This window comes from Megalobrama amblycephala, linkage group LG5, assembly GCF_018812025.1.
Source record: "Megalobrama amblycephala isolate DHTTF-2021 linkage group LG5, ASM1881202v1, whole genome shotgun sequence".
Classification (NCBI taxonomy): Eukaryota; Metazoa; Chordata; class Actinopteri; order Cypriniformes; family Xenocyprididae; genus Megalobrama; species Megalobrama amblycephala.
The window spans coordinates 22,756,222-22,772,225 of NC_063048.1; the positions used below are offsets into that span (position 1 = coordinate 22,756,222).

A 16,004-nucleotide genomic window follows, 5' to 3' on the forward strand; every position below is an offset into this window, starting at 1 on the left:
GGGGTAGTTTCACTGGATTAACGTGCTAATAGGCCTGTGTTTGTTGTTTTTATGTATCAGGTTTAAGCAATACGTCATTCATGTGTTCACCACACCTGACACCTGTTCAAGCCATTCATTACTATACTGAATGATATGAATGTTCATTGTTGTAAAGATTGAATGCTGTTGTCTCGTTACACAGCAGTTTGTCCTTGCAATCGGAATTGCATTGTTTAGTCGTTTAAGTCAACAGCATATGGTTTTTATTTTATTATTTGTTAATATGGTAAAATATCCATACAGTACTTGTGTAAAATACAGCAAGAACACAAGGTGAATGTTCAAAGGTGACATCCGTAAGCATACTTTGAAATGACAGCCTGTAATCTGAAATGCCGTTTAATTGAAAAAAAGTCAGAGGTTGCTTTATGGAAAGGGTCAAAGTTCAAGCTTCTCTGTCAAACATAGACATACATTAGCACAAACAGATCATCACTTGGTAATACTATGCAAAATAGAGCACAAACTGACATCAGCTTCGACCCTGACAAAAAAAATATAATGTACTATTTAAAGGACACACATGATGGATTCCCATGAGTTTACATTAGCCAGCTGCCATATATCCTCTATTCTCATTGTTTAAGGAAATATTTACATTATTGTTGTTAATATTGCACAGTATGCACACAAGGCACCCTTTCACCTGCGTCAGAAAGCTTGAATGAAAAGATCATTTGGACACTGAATCGCATCACATACTGCTTTACATGTGTTCTGGGGTCATTACATTAATGCTGTTTGCCACTTTTAAAGCTGTTGTTTCTGACTGGTTACAGAACATGTATATATTATTTTGCAAATGGTATTTCTCCAGTTGCTGATTTAACTTCCTAAAACACTTAGCCAAGGCTCTAATTCAGTTTCACTGTTCTCTTGAGTGGTGTCCTTAAAGTGTCATCTCGGTTATAATCAGTCAGAACAGCCGCCCTTAAAAATGATACAAGGAATGCACCAAAACTGAGAATTTACACATGCATAAATACATCTGTAACCTGAAGCTAGACTAAGCTCTAACTGTGAAGCTTTCAATAAATTACTCTCAGATGACCAACAAATTTAATTTGCTTAATCAAAACCATGATAACAGAGTATGGGCAAGTGAAAGTTACAGTGATTTTAAAATGTACTACAGTGTAAGTGCACATGGAGTAGTTAGTTTCTTCTTTTTTTTTTTCGTATATTGAGGATACACTACAGTAAGGAAAATTTAAAAGAGGTTCCACGTGGTGTTATGCATAGTGAGAGAAACCTGAATCAGGCAAAGCCAGGCAAGGCACACAAACACACCGGGAAAGGCTGAGGAACAGGCAATCAGACCCAGGGGACAAGCTATCATTTTTCCCGCTCCCTCATTCGCGTGGTTCATTAGGTGGTGGGATTTTGACGTCAGATGGCTCCACTCCCCAGATCTCACGGGCGTACTCCGTGATGGTGCGGTCACTGGAGAACTTTCCAGAAGCAGCTATGTTCCTGATTACCTTTTTGGTCCATTCTTTTGGGTTCTGAAGAAAAGAGGGGGGAATTTTTATTTATAAAAAGGAGAATCAAATTTTAACAAAGCTTTAAAAAGCTACAGAATAAAAGACTATAGAATAACACAAGACGTGTCACTCGTATTGTTTTGAATGGGTGAAAGTGTAACGCGCAATATGACGGAATAAGTCCCGCCTTCTAAATAAGAGCCAATCGCCGACCGGTAAAGTCATCGCGTCCCTTCAGCGGCCGTTAGACGCGCGCCTCCAAAGAAACGCGCATTTAGGTCTGCGCATGCGCATTAGCTTGATCAAGCCTGAAAAATACTTTTTTTTTTTTTTGTCATGATTCGAGCGTTTAGAAACCAAATTTATGAGCCGGATGTTGTTAGATTTCATTGATGACATGATTTCAAAAATGAAATTTAATCGTAAGGTTGGCGAACAGTTTTGGAGAATTTTATGTTTCCCCATTCAAAGAGATAGGAGCTGCATGATGCCCAGGATGCCCGAGAGGCGTTTCAAAGATGGCCGCCGAGTGAAATGACTTGTCTTAAAGGGATTTTGAAAGCTATTACATATTATATAAGATATGTTATATAATTATATATTTTTTAAACTGCATTTTTAGTTATATATTATAAACTATAAATTATAGGTTTTATATAGATAATAAAGAAACAAATATTTCAATGTTCAATTATCAAAGAGCCATTGGATATCTTGTTCATTAGTGGTTTACCAAATGGGTTTTTCAATGGCTGAGACCATCTAAAGCATCTTAACTCACCCTGTAGAGTTCATTAACTTTTTCTTGACTGCTGATATAGGATTCATAGTCTGCAAACACCTTGAACCTGAGAGAGAAAAACAACAAGTCAGACACTGCTTACAAATGTAAAAATAAATGTGATAATGGGTAATTGTTTCATAAAATGACCATACATTTTATATACATCAAGATATTAGGGTACATTTTTAAAATGGAAAAAAGTATTTTGTGGTAAATACTATATACACACACCTGTAAGACACCAGAATATTCAAACTATTAAAAAAAAAAAAAAAAAAAAAAAAAAAAAGCAAAAAATTATATTCAGACAACTGCACTCTTTGCCACCCACCTGTCATGATTCATGAGCATGTTGACAATGTCTTTGAAGAGTTCAGGCTCTTTGGGGCTGAAGAATCCAGTGCTGATTTGATCCATGGCCTGTTTGAGTTCAGGCAGACGCTCGTAGTATTCCCTGGCATTGTATCTAGATTACATACAGTGTTGTTATTGTAGACCAAGTTGTTTTTTGGTCATTAAAATAAAGCTGAACTAAAATAAAATATTATAATAACTGACATTAGCAAAGATGAATAAGTACTGTAACAAATGTAGTGAAATCTAGTTTAGCTAATGCATTAACTAATAGAACTTTATAGTAAAATATTACCCTATGTTTTTATGTTTCCATGTTTGATTTTATCAGTCCTCCCATGTATACCTTTGTTCTCTCTTATCCAGTTTATCTTTATTCACTCTTTCCTCACCCTTTTTTGTCCATGGCCTCCACATCCGCGACCCGCATGCCAAAGATGAACAGGTTTTCCTCTCCAGCTTCTTCTGCCATCTCCACGTTGGCGCCATCCATGGTGCCGATGGTCAGTGCGCCGTTAAGCATGAACTTCATGTTTCCCGTACCAGAGGCTTCAGTACCTGCCGTGGAGATCTGCTCGGACAGGTCAGCAGCAGGGATCACTGAAGAGTGAAACATATGACACATTCAAATCCCATAATAATCTACAACATACAAAAAAATAAATAAATTAATTTAAATTAAATAACTATGATGCAACTATAGCAATAATATATTAATTATTAGATCATAAGGCATGTTATCTTGACAAATATCTAATAAATCCTGATTTGATATTTTTAAATCGTTATCCATCAAGCAGTTGTTAATGTGTTTACTCACCCTTCTCAGCTAATGAGACTCTATAGTTCTCCAGGAAAATGACCTTCAGTCTGTCTCCCACCACAGGATCATGGTTGACAACCTCCCCCACTGAGGTGATCAGTTTAATGATCATCTTTGCCATGTGATAGCCTGGTGCTGCCTGCAGGAGGCAGTGCAGGATAAGAGAAAGAGAGCGAGAGAGAGAGAAAAGGTTTTAGCACTTATTTTAGTGGACTCTTAAACAGTGGTTCAACCTTTATTGATTCCAGAAGTTTCAATAACAGTATGTTTTTTTTTAAATAAAACAATAGTTGTTGAGGGCTCGGGGGTGGGGGTGGATATATTTAGTTTATACCTTGATTTTACCTTTTTTTTTTTTTTTTTTAAGTTTGATTAATTTAATAAATATATCTTAAATTTAAATCATTCATCCTGCAGCCCCCCTAGAAGTAAAAGATCCCCTTTTTGAGAACAACTGCTTTAGAACATGTCAATCTAAAGAACAAAAAAAAAAAAAAAAAAAAAAAAAAAAATGCAGTAATGACAGTTATCACATACTAATATTATTCAGAATGCCTTAAATTATATATAATTTATATAATTTTAAAAAGTACTTATTTCTAATGGAACGCAACTGAATTCACCTACCTTTCCTCCAATCATTACTGTCCTGGGAACAAACTTCTTGTTTGGTTCTTTCTTGATCCCTAGAAAAGTGCAGAATGAAATAATTTATTAATCATTTATAAAACCACTCATTAAATCTTTTCAGAAAAATATTAAAATTGATGATGCCAAGTTTGAGCGCTGAATCTTGAGACGTGGTCTTCACCTCAAAGGACAGTGCAAAAGAATAGGGATAGGACTCGGGAAGAAATCATGTTCATGGATGTGATTATTAACGTTACTGTAGTATGAAGCAGAGCAGGACCGAGTGTTGTGGGAGCTGAACGAGGCCGCTGGAGCGATTGCGCAACACATGCTGCGAGCGGCGGAACTTTTTATTACGCCACAGTCGCCGGCGACGCTTCCGCTTTTCCGGTCATGAGTATGAGGTAACACAGCTCTGTTAATCATATTAGATACATTTTAGTGTGTTGAAATTGATGTTATAGCGTTACTCTGTGCGTTTGCTCAGCGGCTGCTGTGAGACACGTTTGAGACACACTGCAGTAAGATAGATCGATTTTATTGTATTTTATTGATAGATTGACATTGTATGATGGAGAAAATTCTGTATTACGGTTACTAAAAATAAAGCTGCATCTGAAATAGACGATTATGTTAGCTACTTGACAAAACTGTTTTTCTCTGAGGCATGGTAAAGCATGGTACTCTCAAAAAAGAAAAAAAAAAGAAAATTAGATTTAAACAATAAGACTAAACGTGTTGAGCTATATAACTTTTTTCTATCTATAAATATATCAAAACAGTTGTTCCCTTGTATATTAAAACGTGTACTATATTAAAGCGTCTTTGGTGTTTCCATGGTTTCTACAAAATAAAACCGGAAACCGAGGGTAACGCAGGTATGACGCAATTGACAGGCGACTCCTCACACGTCCCGGAGCCTTGGTTAAAATTGCAATTTTCTCACGATTTACAAATAGTTGGAAACATTTGGGATATTGTAAGTACTCAAGTGAACAAAATATATAACACTGGCCTAGTGGTTTTTGGATATTTTACTGCAAAAATCTTACATATACTTCCGCCAGACCGCCTTTCCGTATTTAACTTACGAAGAAAGTGCAATGCATCTCGCAGTTCAAAACGCTTGCGCTACCACCAACGCCTTCCGTATTAAACTTATGAAACAAGTATAAATTTTTTTTGTAAAAAGGAACCTAGCTGAAAATTACCCTTTTTACTTTATAACATGTTAAATATGGATATTTTTCTTACAGAAACGCATTGCTTCGCTTCCGAAGGCCTTTATTAATCCCCCAGAGCTGTGTGGAGTAATGTTTATGATGGATGGATGCACTTTGAGTTTCAAACAGGTGGCTTCCGTGCACTGCCATTATAAAGCTTAGGAGCATCAGGGTGATTATTAATATATCTCCAATTGTGTTCATCTGAAATAAGAAAATCATATACACCTAGGATGGCTTGAGGGTGAGTAAATAATGGGCTAATTTTCATTTTAAAGTGAACAAATCCTTTAATATGAGTTATGTTAAAAAGAACGTTCTAAATAATAATGATTAAACTCCAGATAATCAGCAAAGGAAAACAGTCACTGAAGAGACAGCTATACATCCAGTGGAAATAATAAAAACAATCTCAGTATTGCAATAGGGCCCTCACACCATCGGTGCTCGGGCCCTAAAAAGACAAACCCAATATTAGAAAGAGCTCAGACAGGTGGCAGTGTTCAAGCACTGATCTCCTATCTTGAATACATTCCTGTGTTGTTCTTTGTGTATTTTCTTACTGTTGTATAAAGTGATGACATGAAGGCAGTTGAGCAGTTGTCTCTTGTACTCATGGATTCTTTTGACGTGGATGTCAAAGATGGACTCAGGGTTTATCTTTACTTTGTACTCATCCTCCAGATATGCTGCAAACTTCAGCTTATTCTCCTAAAAATTAAAAACAAAAAACTTTAAACATGAGGCCAAAAATTCTCTTTCTTTTTTGAACATCTATCATATCAAATTTTGAAAAAGACTTCCGTACATAATAGAGCTGCACGATTAATCGTATCGCAATCGCAATCGCGATGTCAAGCTTGTGCGATTATATGACGCAAAATGCTGCGATTTTATGAAATAAAATAATAATAAGTTAATAAATAAATAAAAAAATACATGTGTGGACACAACAACCCATTATCTGAGAGCTGTTTGCCCATTTTATTAATAAAAAGAAGACCAGTCAGTTTCAGTTTAGGCAGTGGCATGTGTGGCGCGCACGGTCATGTCATGACTTTTCCGGTGTGCAGCGCAGAGAACGGGTAAAGATGGATGCGGAGCAAACGGTCACTGAACTGGTGGCAAGAAAAAACGCTACCTCTGTTATATGGCGATATTTTGGCTATAAGATTATAAACCCAGATTAGTAGTGGTTGAAGAGGAAAGAGGATTTAATTCGGTATCGCACGCAGCGCTGTTATCGGTGCGCACATGACGCACATACATACAAGGCTCGCGCGCACAGAGAGAGAGAGGCGCGTTTAGCTCGCGAACTCCAAATTATTTCTCTTTCGCGTCCTCAGTGCACTTGGATGGTCACATACACGCATTATGTCAGTCAAAATACCCCTCTCAGCAAGTATTCATGTAAACACATTCAGTTATGTCTTAATTGAACGAGCAGTGAGAATTCGGATGTATATCTGTCCAATGTGTGCGTGCATGTCTTACTCTTAAAGTGACAGCAACCTATAAATACCTGCTGTTGTCTGTCATGTAAATCAAACAACAAAACACAGCTTTAACAAAGAAATTAATACTACAGTTAGACTTATACTTTATTTGTCAAACTTTATGTAGACTCATTTTTATCTTGTTGTAATTTTACTTTGTACTCATCCTCCAGATATGCTGCAAACTTCAGCTTATTCTCCTAAAAATTAAAAACAGATTAGTAAAGAAAAAAACTTTAAACATGAGGCCAAAAATTCTCTTCTTTTTTGAACATCTATCATATCAAATTTTGAAAAAGACTTCCGTACATAATTATCAACACCAAAGATGGTATGTCTTTTTTTCTAATAATAATAATAATAATAATAATTTTAAATGTAGACCTGTTTCACTTTAGCTACATCCCGAATGAACATTTCATCATTGATGAAGTCCAAAAGTTTTCTTAGTTGGAACAGATCCGTCAGGAAGTCCTCACCAATTTTCTGAAATGGAAACAAGCACAAGACACTAAAGGACAGAAAAAAAAAAAACCTGTGGGGGAAGAGCAAGAGCTAGAAAAAAAAAATGAATAAAATAAAAAAAATATTTAATAAAATAATACACGACTTTATACCAACTGCATCAATAATAAGTTAAGAAGGCCACCTCAGCGATGATGTCAGCCAGGCCGGGGTTGCAGAGCAGCAGCCAGCGACGAGGTGTGATGCCATTTGTCTTGTTCTGAAACTTCTCCGGCTCAATGTCACAAAAGTCCTTAAATCTTAAAAAAAAAAAAAAAAAAAAAAAAATTAATTAAAAATTGTGTAAGTTATTAATGTAACAATATCAAACTGAACATAATGTCAATATACAACATTACATATACAAAGACCTAAATAGTATTAAAATAAAAAAATGCTTTGATGGCTCCAAGAAAATAATTCATTCTGAATAGTTAATTGCATCATTACGTGGTCAAATATTTTTGTATATAGACCGATGCACTCTACTCACACAGTGGTTTTGACAATGTCTGAGTGAATCCGTGCAACTCCGTTGACGGCGTGTGACCCGACCACACAAAGGTGAGCCATGTTGATCCTCTTTGGATCTCCCTCCTCGATCAGAGACATCCTGCGCAAGCGATCATGGTCGCCTGGATACAGCGCCGCAATTCTCTACAAGAGAGAGCCCATCAGACAAACCAGAAATAATCTTGAGATCTTGAGTTAGTTTGTGCGTATCCTCACATCCAGATGTCGGTGGTTGATCTCATAGATGATCTGCAGGTGTCGTGGCAGAAGCTTCTCAAACATGTAGATAGGCCAGCGCTCCAGAGCCTCGGGTAACACCGTGTGGTTTGTGTACGCACACGTCTTTGTGGTGATCTCCCATGCCTACGTACACAGGAGCACACTTTAATGCTAATTTTGGAAAGTTCTATTCAAAATAAAAAATAACAAAAATAAAATCAACAAATAAATTTCAAAGAAAATTTGATAATAAAGAAAAGTTGGTTACTTTTATATTAGCAATGTCTATAACTCATGTCGACATGACTAGGCAAAAAAAATAAAAAATAAAAAAAAAATAATGCAGAACAAAACAGCTGTAAAGGAATTACAAGGAATTATCTTAACACATAACCTGAACATCACACCTTTTCCCAGTCCAGCCGCTCTATATCCACCAGGATTCTCATGAGTTCAGGAATCGCCAGAGCTGGATGAGTATCATTCAACTGGATCGCCACCTGAGAGAGAGGTTTTGAAACAGTTATACTTTGTGAGAGTATCACAAATTTATAAACAGTAGCCAATTGAATGCATTTAATGTAATATCACCTTTTCAGGGAAAGCCTCAAAAGAAGTGCGCACAGGATCCCTGCAGCCAAACTTTGAAGATTTAAAGCGTCTGATGATGTCCTGAAGAGTAGCAGCCACCACAAAGTACTCCTGCTTTAAACGGAGCTCCTTCCCTTCGAAAAACTAACAAATGCACATATAAAAATCGTATTAAATACATAAACACTGGCTATTCTGTCATAAAAACGGACTATTTTGCTGCTTTCAAAGCATTTACAGTAGTTTAGAAGTGTAAATGATAATATACGCTATATTATCATGCCACATATATACACTGTATCATGCCACATAGACCCACTGTTGCTCAGAACATACTGTATTAGGCTCACATTGTCATACTTCCTCAATGTATTACACATTTCAAGTGGCAATGTTGCATAAGATAAGAGTCTTCTCTGCTGCAATCTGCTTATGCCAGTCAGCTGAAGCGTTTTTTGCATACCAGCATCTACATAGTCTAAAAATACACACATATGATTGTCAATGTGTGTTATTTTTGTAACAAAGACATATCACATTCAAATTCTTGCTCCCGTTCTGTGTGTGTACATTCCGTCCATCAGACTTCTCAGCAAGAGACGTATAGCACTGAAAAGTGAGTGTACTTACATTGTCATTGGGATAAAGCACCCGGGATATGTTCTCTGCCAGGTTTCGGTCCAAAACAGCCTGGATGTAATCGCCTACATTAACTACAATTAAGAGAATTTCAAAATTATACTGTATTTATCTGTACACATAAGAAAAATACAAAATACACATAAATAAATATAAATAAATATATGTGTAAGCAATAAGGTACGAGAGGCTGTGCTGTATCGTGAATAAGTCACGGCTGACGGGTGGAGTGCCTGTCAACCCTTTCAGCCGTGACTAAATATATACAAACAAACAAATATAGCATACAGTACAGTCCTCGAGTTTGGAACCTTAAGATTGCTTTAATTGCTCCTTTTAAAAGCTAGTTTCGTCTGCTCACCAAGGCTACATTTGGTTAAGTAAAAATACAGTAAAAAAAAAACAGTTTTGTATTAAATGCAATTGTAAAATAACTGTCGGTACTGATCAACATTTGGCAGAAGCTCATTTTTCCTCCTGGGCGAGCGATCTGCTCACAGCTTATCTTGTACATGGAATCACTGATTTTTTTCTTTTTTTTTTTCGCAGGATTCCAGCAAAGTTCAATGAGAACACGGGACATTTATCTGAAATGACAAAGCTTCTATAACATTATACAGCGTGAAGGCGTTCAAAAGCTGCTGTAGATCAGCTTACCCATAAGTCTCCGTTACTGGCAGATTTAAAGAAAATAAATCAGCAAGGATGCATTAAATCAATCAAAATTACGGTAAAGACATTTACATATGTTACAAAAGATTAGATTTCAGATAAACACTGTTCTTTTAGGAACTTTCTATGGTCATCAAATAATCCTCAAACAAGGGATTGTACACAAATATTTTGTACAATTTATACACATTAATATTAAAAACAGCAGATCAGCATATTAGAATGATTTCTGAAGGATCATGTGACACTGAAGACTGGAGTAATGATGCTGAAAATTCAGCTTTGCCATCACAGGAATAAATTACTTTGTGAAATATATTTCAAATAGAAAACAGTTATTTTAAATTGTAATAATATTTCACAATATTACTGTTTTTTACTGTATTTTTAATTAAATAAATGTAGCCTTGGTGAGCAGACGAAACTTCTTTTAAAAACATTAAAAATCTTAGTGGTTCCAAACTTTTGGACTGTACTGTATATATATATATATATATCTAAAATCTCATTTGTGTGTCTATATAACACAAAACCTTACGAGTAAGTGTCCATTATAGAATGAGACATTGGCTGTATAGCTCAGAGGCCCTACAATTCATGAAGGACCTTCTCAAAAGCATGGGTATCTATGGGTAACGCTGGCCTGTTGCCAGCTGCTCTCCTGTTTCTGTGTTGCTGATGCATTGCACTGGAGAAGAGGCCTATATTTAGTATTCTACACAGAAACCGTTCTCCCAGGAAACAAGTTCACTTTTATATAAACTCAACTGAGAAGGTAAGTTTAGATGAAATTAACTCAAACTAACAGTAATATAAAATACTAGTTCAATGATACAGCAAGCAACAGGAAATTAAGCATGTAATAATCTAAGCTCACACAAAGCTCATCTGGAATTGTCCAAACAAACCAGGACCAAGAGGCTCACTTAGTTTCAGCAATATAGCCAAAAGTAGTACCAAATGAAGAAATGCATGTGTTATACTGGAGCTCAGATTGGTGAGTGTGTGTGTAAACACAATGATCAGCTCACATGTTTGGACTCACATTCTTTCAGGTTGAAATCATTAGGAGCTTTGGCAGACCACAGTCTCATAGTATTCACAGTGTTGTTTTTATAACCAGGCACAGGAGTGTCATAAGGCATTGCAAGCACCACCTACCAAAGAAAAGACAGAGGGGTACAGTAAATATACAGACATGAACTGACAAAAATTAAGCTGAACTTAAATTCAATTAAAAATATTTAAATTAAACGATAAATATAATTTTGCCATCATCCACAATTACAGTACGATTCAAAAGTTCAATGTTTTTGTTGTTGCTGTTGAAAGAAATAATATATAAAAATAATAATAATAATAATAATAATAATATAAAAAATAATATTTTTATTCAGCAAGGATGCATTAATTTAGTGGTACAAATAATTTCTACTACAAATAAATGATATTCGTTTTAACTTTCTATTGAAAAAACATGTATCAGTTTCCACAACAATATTAGGCAGCAAAACTGTTTTCAACATTGATAATAATAAATGTTTCTTGAGCTCCAAATCATCATGTTAGAGTGATTTCTAAAGGATCATGTGACACTGACGACTAGAGTAATGATGCTGAAAATTCAGCTTTGTTATCACAGGAATAATTTAAATAAAATAGTAATTAAAATGTATTAAAATAGAAAACAATTATTTTTAATTATAAATGTATTTATTTATAAAAAATACTTTAATAATAATAATAATAATAATATTTAGTAATAATATTATTATTTTAATAGTAATATTTAGTATTAATATTACAAGAGTTCCTTGAGAATAATTTTACCGTTTTTGTTTGTTTGTTTTTTAGCAGTTTTTCCCCTGATATCCTATCAGAATAGAATAATTTTAGCATCACAACCTACAGTACTCGTTGAGAGTCGCAGCACTAGATCATCACTGACTGACCTGGGTGTCAATCCACTTTGGTCCCTCATGTGTGTGATCCACTCGGCCATAGAAATGCACAGGCAACATGTACTCGGGACGGGCCTTCTCCCAAGGGTTACCATAGCGAAGCCAATCGTCAGCTTCCTCAACCTATATAAAAAGAAAAAAGTGTCCCAGAGTTAAAGAGATAGATCATCCTAAAATGAAAATTTTTCTCATCATTTACTCATCCTCAAGTTCTTCCAAACCTGTATGAGTTTCTTTCTTCTTAACACAAAAGATGATATTTTGAAGAACATGGGCAACCAAACAGTTGATGGACCCCCCCCAAAGACATGCAATTGTAAGCATATACTGTAAATTAACATTATCAATCCTATTTTTCAGTTTTGGTTTACCTGCCAGCCATTGGCGATCTTCTGATTGAAGATCCCAAACTCATAACGAATGCCATAACCATACGCCGCCAAACCCAGAGATGCCATTGAGTCCAGGAAACAAGCTGAGAGAGAAAGCAGAAATCAAACATCCAATATGACGGGGTCATGTACTATACTGGAAGGTGTAGGGAGTTTATACCTGCAAGACGACCAAGCCCTCCGTTTCCCAGCCCTGCATCCTCCTCAATCTCCTCCAATTCTTCCAAATCCAGTCCAAGCTGAAGATCAGTACATGTCAGAACAGATCATGTTTAAAACACACACACACACACTTTTACATCTATCTTTAAGGACATTCACTAACACAATGCAATCTTTAGCTCCTTATCCAAACCCTACCCATCTCAACTAAGTGACTAACCTGAACCCTTAACCTAATTATAACCTTTAAAAGGGGTCTCAGAAAGTGAGGATCCGCCAAAATGTCATCACTTTACTCTCTTTGCCCTCACTTCGATGGTCTAAAAATCAAAATCATATACACACACAACAAATGTTCACATTGGGCAACAAAATTTAAACAGATTATGCAAACTTCATAGAGTTTAATGTTTCAGCAACTTCCGTGTTCTCTTATTTAAACAAGGAAGGGTTTAGTCTAACAGTTTTGCAAGCCTGTGGCAACTGGTCTACATCCCCCATGATGCATCTCTGTGGGGGAGCAGGGGAAAAACAACAGCTGTTTCTAAAGTTTCAGGATGTTTAAGTAATAAAGCTCTGGGCCAGTTCTGCAATTCAGTAACAAATGCTCTACAAATGTATTAAGTGTGCTATGTCATAGTGATGCACTTTACCTGGTAGATGGCCTCATCACAGGTATTCTGCAGCCCAAGGTTTATCATGGTGTTCTGTAGAGTTCTGCCCATGTAGAACTCCAGAGACAGATAGTGGATGCGCTGCAACAGAAAACACACAAATCTCACTGCCTGTGCACAGAGATAAAATCTCTCTTCTAACATTATAATTAATCAGTATTTAAACTGGGGAAAAAACAAAACCTAATGGTCAACCAATGTGTTTTTCCCCCCAAAGTGGCTGATTATATTATATTATACTATAATATATTATATCATCTACTCCAATTTACTAATATTTAAATATTTTATAAAAACATTTGAAAAACAGGAAATGTGCATTGCCACACAGGCAAAGCTGTTGACAGAGTGATTTAATCAGCCTTGCTGAAATATCAGACTAAAAAATTTCCAAAGCAGATCAGGAGAGTAAAACACTGAGCTCTAAAAAGTTTTTCAGTTACACTTCAGTTAAGTCAGTTACAATTCAAGAATGATCAATAAATTTGTCATGCAATCACAAATTAATGATGACACAGTAACACACTCTCCCTATTTATTATGTTAATATATTAATGTGCCATTATGTCATTATTAATTTGCAATTAACTCTGTCAACAGTTTTGTCCTATTTTTTTTGTTTTTATATTTTTAATAATTAAAAAAAAATTAACAAAATATTAGAATATTAGAGAACAGTTTTCTCTAGTTTTCTTTCCAGTTCAAATACTGATTAATTGTAATGTCAAGAAGAGCAATTTTATTAGACAGTAAAATTGCGCATCTTCTAATCAGTGTAAGCTTGTATTGTTACAGTTTTTATATGGTCTTCTGCCTACTTGTACTCTGGTCATGTCTCTTCCAGGTTGTTGAAGTACAACATGCATAATTTGATCTCTTTGGCCTGGGATCAGTTTTTCATAAGAGTTCATTCATTAGATGTCTGCAATGGAAGAATTTACAGCCTGCTGAAGGCCTCAAATCCACACAACATCCGAAAACCACGGTAATAAATAAATGCATGCTTCAGTTTAACTCGCTGAGATGGTTTAAATAAAGTGACACAGTGTTTTACTGTTTTTCCAAGGGTCTGAACTTAGTTAAGCCAAAGTATAAGGCTTGACAAGAGTGAAGTTCCTGGAAATGATTCACGTATTGGTGTGCTCAACCATATAAAGCTATCTGGTTCCATTCAGAGATATCTAGACAGGAGGAAAAACAGGCTTTTTTTTACTGGCTCAAATGACTGCTGAAATTAAGCATACATATCTCTGGAAAGCAGTAGAGACCAGAACATTGTCTCAGAACAGGAACATTCTCCTGCACTTCTTTAAAATAAAAAGAACAGAATAGGATAGCAAATAAATACAAGTTAAGATAAATAAGTATATAATTAATTAATTCCCAAAAGACCGCAAGTACAGAAAATTACCATGTAATGCAGCTTTAATTCCATAAATATGTTAGTTTTCATGTTCATCAACAAACAAGTTACATCAAGCTTCACAGCCACATCAGTGGAGCCACAATAGACTGGAGGGAAAAGAAAAAAAAAAAAAAAAAAGAAAGAAAAAAAAGCACTTTCTCCTAGTTACTCTCCAAAAAAACCATCATTACCTCCCATCTCATTAAGCACCCAGGTAATGGGTGTCTAATAATAGCCACAAGTGATTCTGCACATGGACCATGTCAGAGCTTTAGTGCATTTAGACCTATTATCTTCAACTGGGTTTGACAGTATAGCGTAACCCTGTACTTGCTCTAGTTAGCACAGAGAATCAAGAGGTTGCAAAATACTTCATAACTAATGATGACCTAATATGACAAGGATCAGATCACACTTTTTTTAACAGCTGAACCCATGTCAATGGATGTCCAATGCAAAGAACACCAAGGTGAGGAAACAAATACAGGCCTTTAACTTTCCCCAGAAAACGACGGAAATGACTGTCCAGGTTATATTCACTATGAATATTCACATTGCCCTATGAATATGACTATGGTTTATGCATTTAATTTGAACTAAAGTCACTTGTGACATACAGCAGTGTTCAATTCTGCAGTTATGCAATTATGGATGCCCAAACTTGCCAAATGCATAAATGTACAAATACGTAAATATTAATTCATATTAAATGCATATTTGTATGTATCCTAGATCCCACTACTGCACAAAACATGCCACTTCCTGGCTGCAAGAGGAGGAAGAGATCCGTACCTTCGGGTCTTTCTCATAGTAATACTGCTGAGTGCGGATCCAGCGGCCCACCAGGTGATCCCTCACCGTGTGAGCCAGGGCGAAGTAATAATCCCGCGGGGTGGCTACATTGCGGTCCTTCACTAGGGTGAAATGAAGATGCCTGTTGAAGCTCTTCTTTATTTCGGAAACATCCCCCAGTCCAGCTATACCACGAACACTGATCTGCTTGCGCTTTTCCTGGTCGGTTAGAGGTTTGGACATGTTGCCAATGCGTTTAAAAAACAAAGAATGAAAGTTTGGACCCTTGTTGTGCACAGGTTGGTGCGGTGTGTAAGGACTTTACACGCACTGTTCCGTTTGAGACACACCCCTATGTCAACTGGAGGAGGAGGTGGGCGGGCTTTGAGTCTGCCTGTTTATTGGCCAGCGACACTATCGTAATTGCGTTCACATAGGTTGGGTGAGATGTCAATCATGTAGTCAACGCTAACTAGCAACAGCAGGTTTATTAATAATGTATTTAGACCTTGGATGAATTCTGTGCCGAGTGTGAATTCGCCGTTTTACTGTACAAAAAACATCTGTATTTGGCAAGCAACTATTTTATAACATTTTGTAACAATGCTGTTTTCAGTTCTAGTAAAGATGGCTTATGAAAGTCT

At 36.1% G+C, this 16,004-nt stretch overlaps 1 protein-coding gene across 1 annotated transcript; it reads right to left on the reverse strand.

The window, feature by feature from the left end:
- Positions 1-222: 222 nt before the first annotated feature.
- On the reverse strand, positions 223-15,729 carry pygb (phosphorylase, glycogen; brain). Its single transcript, XM_048191283.1, has 20 exons — positions 15,361-15,729; positions 13,143-13,244; positions 12,488-12,566; positions 12,307-12,410; positions 11,927-12,058; positions 11,020-11,131; positions 9,294-9,376; positions 8,664-8,807; positions 8,480-8,572; positions 8,070-8,216; positions 7,834-7,997; positions 7,486-7,600; positions 7,221-7,322; positions 5,904-6,051; positions 4,115-4,173; positions 3,485-3,626; positions 3,057-3,264; positions 2,642-2,776; positions 2,308-2,374; positions 223-1,547 (listed from the first exon to the last, which is right to left on the reverse strand). The coding sequence occupies exons 1-20, from the start codon at positions 15,601-15,603 to the stop codon at positions 1,395-1,397; spliced, it is 2,532 nt and encodes an 843-aa protein (XP_048047240.1). The 5' UTR covers positions 15,604-15,729; the 3' UTR covers positions 223-1,394.
- Positions 15,730-16,004: the final 275 nt, after the last annotated feature.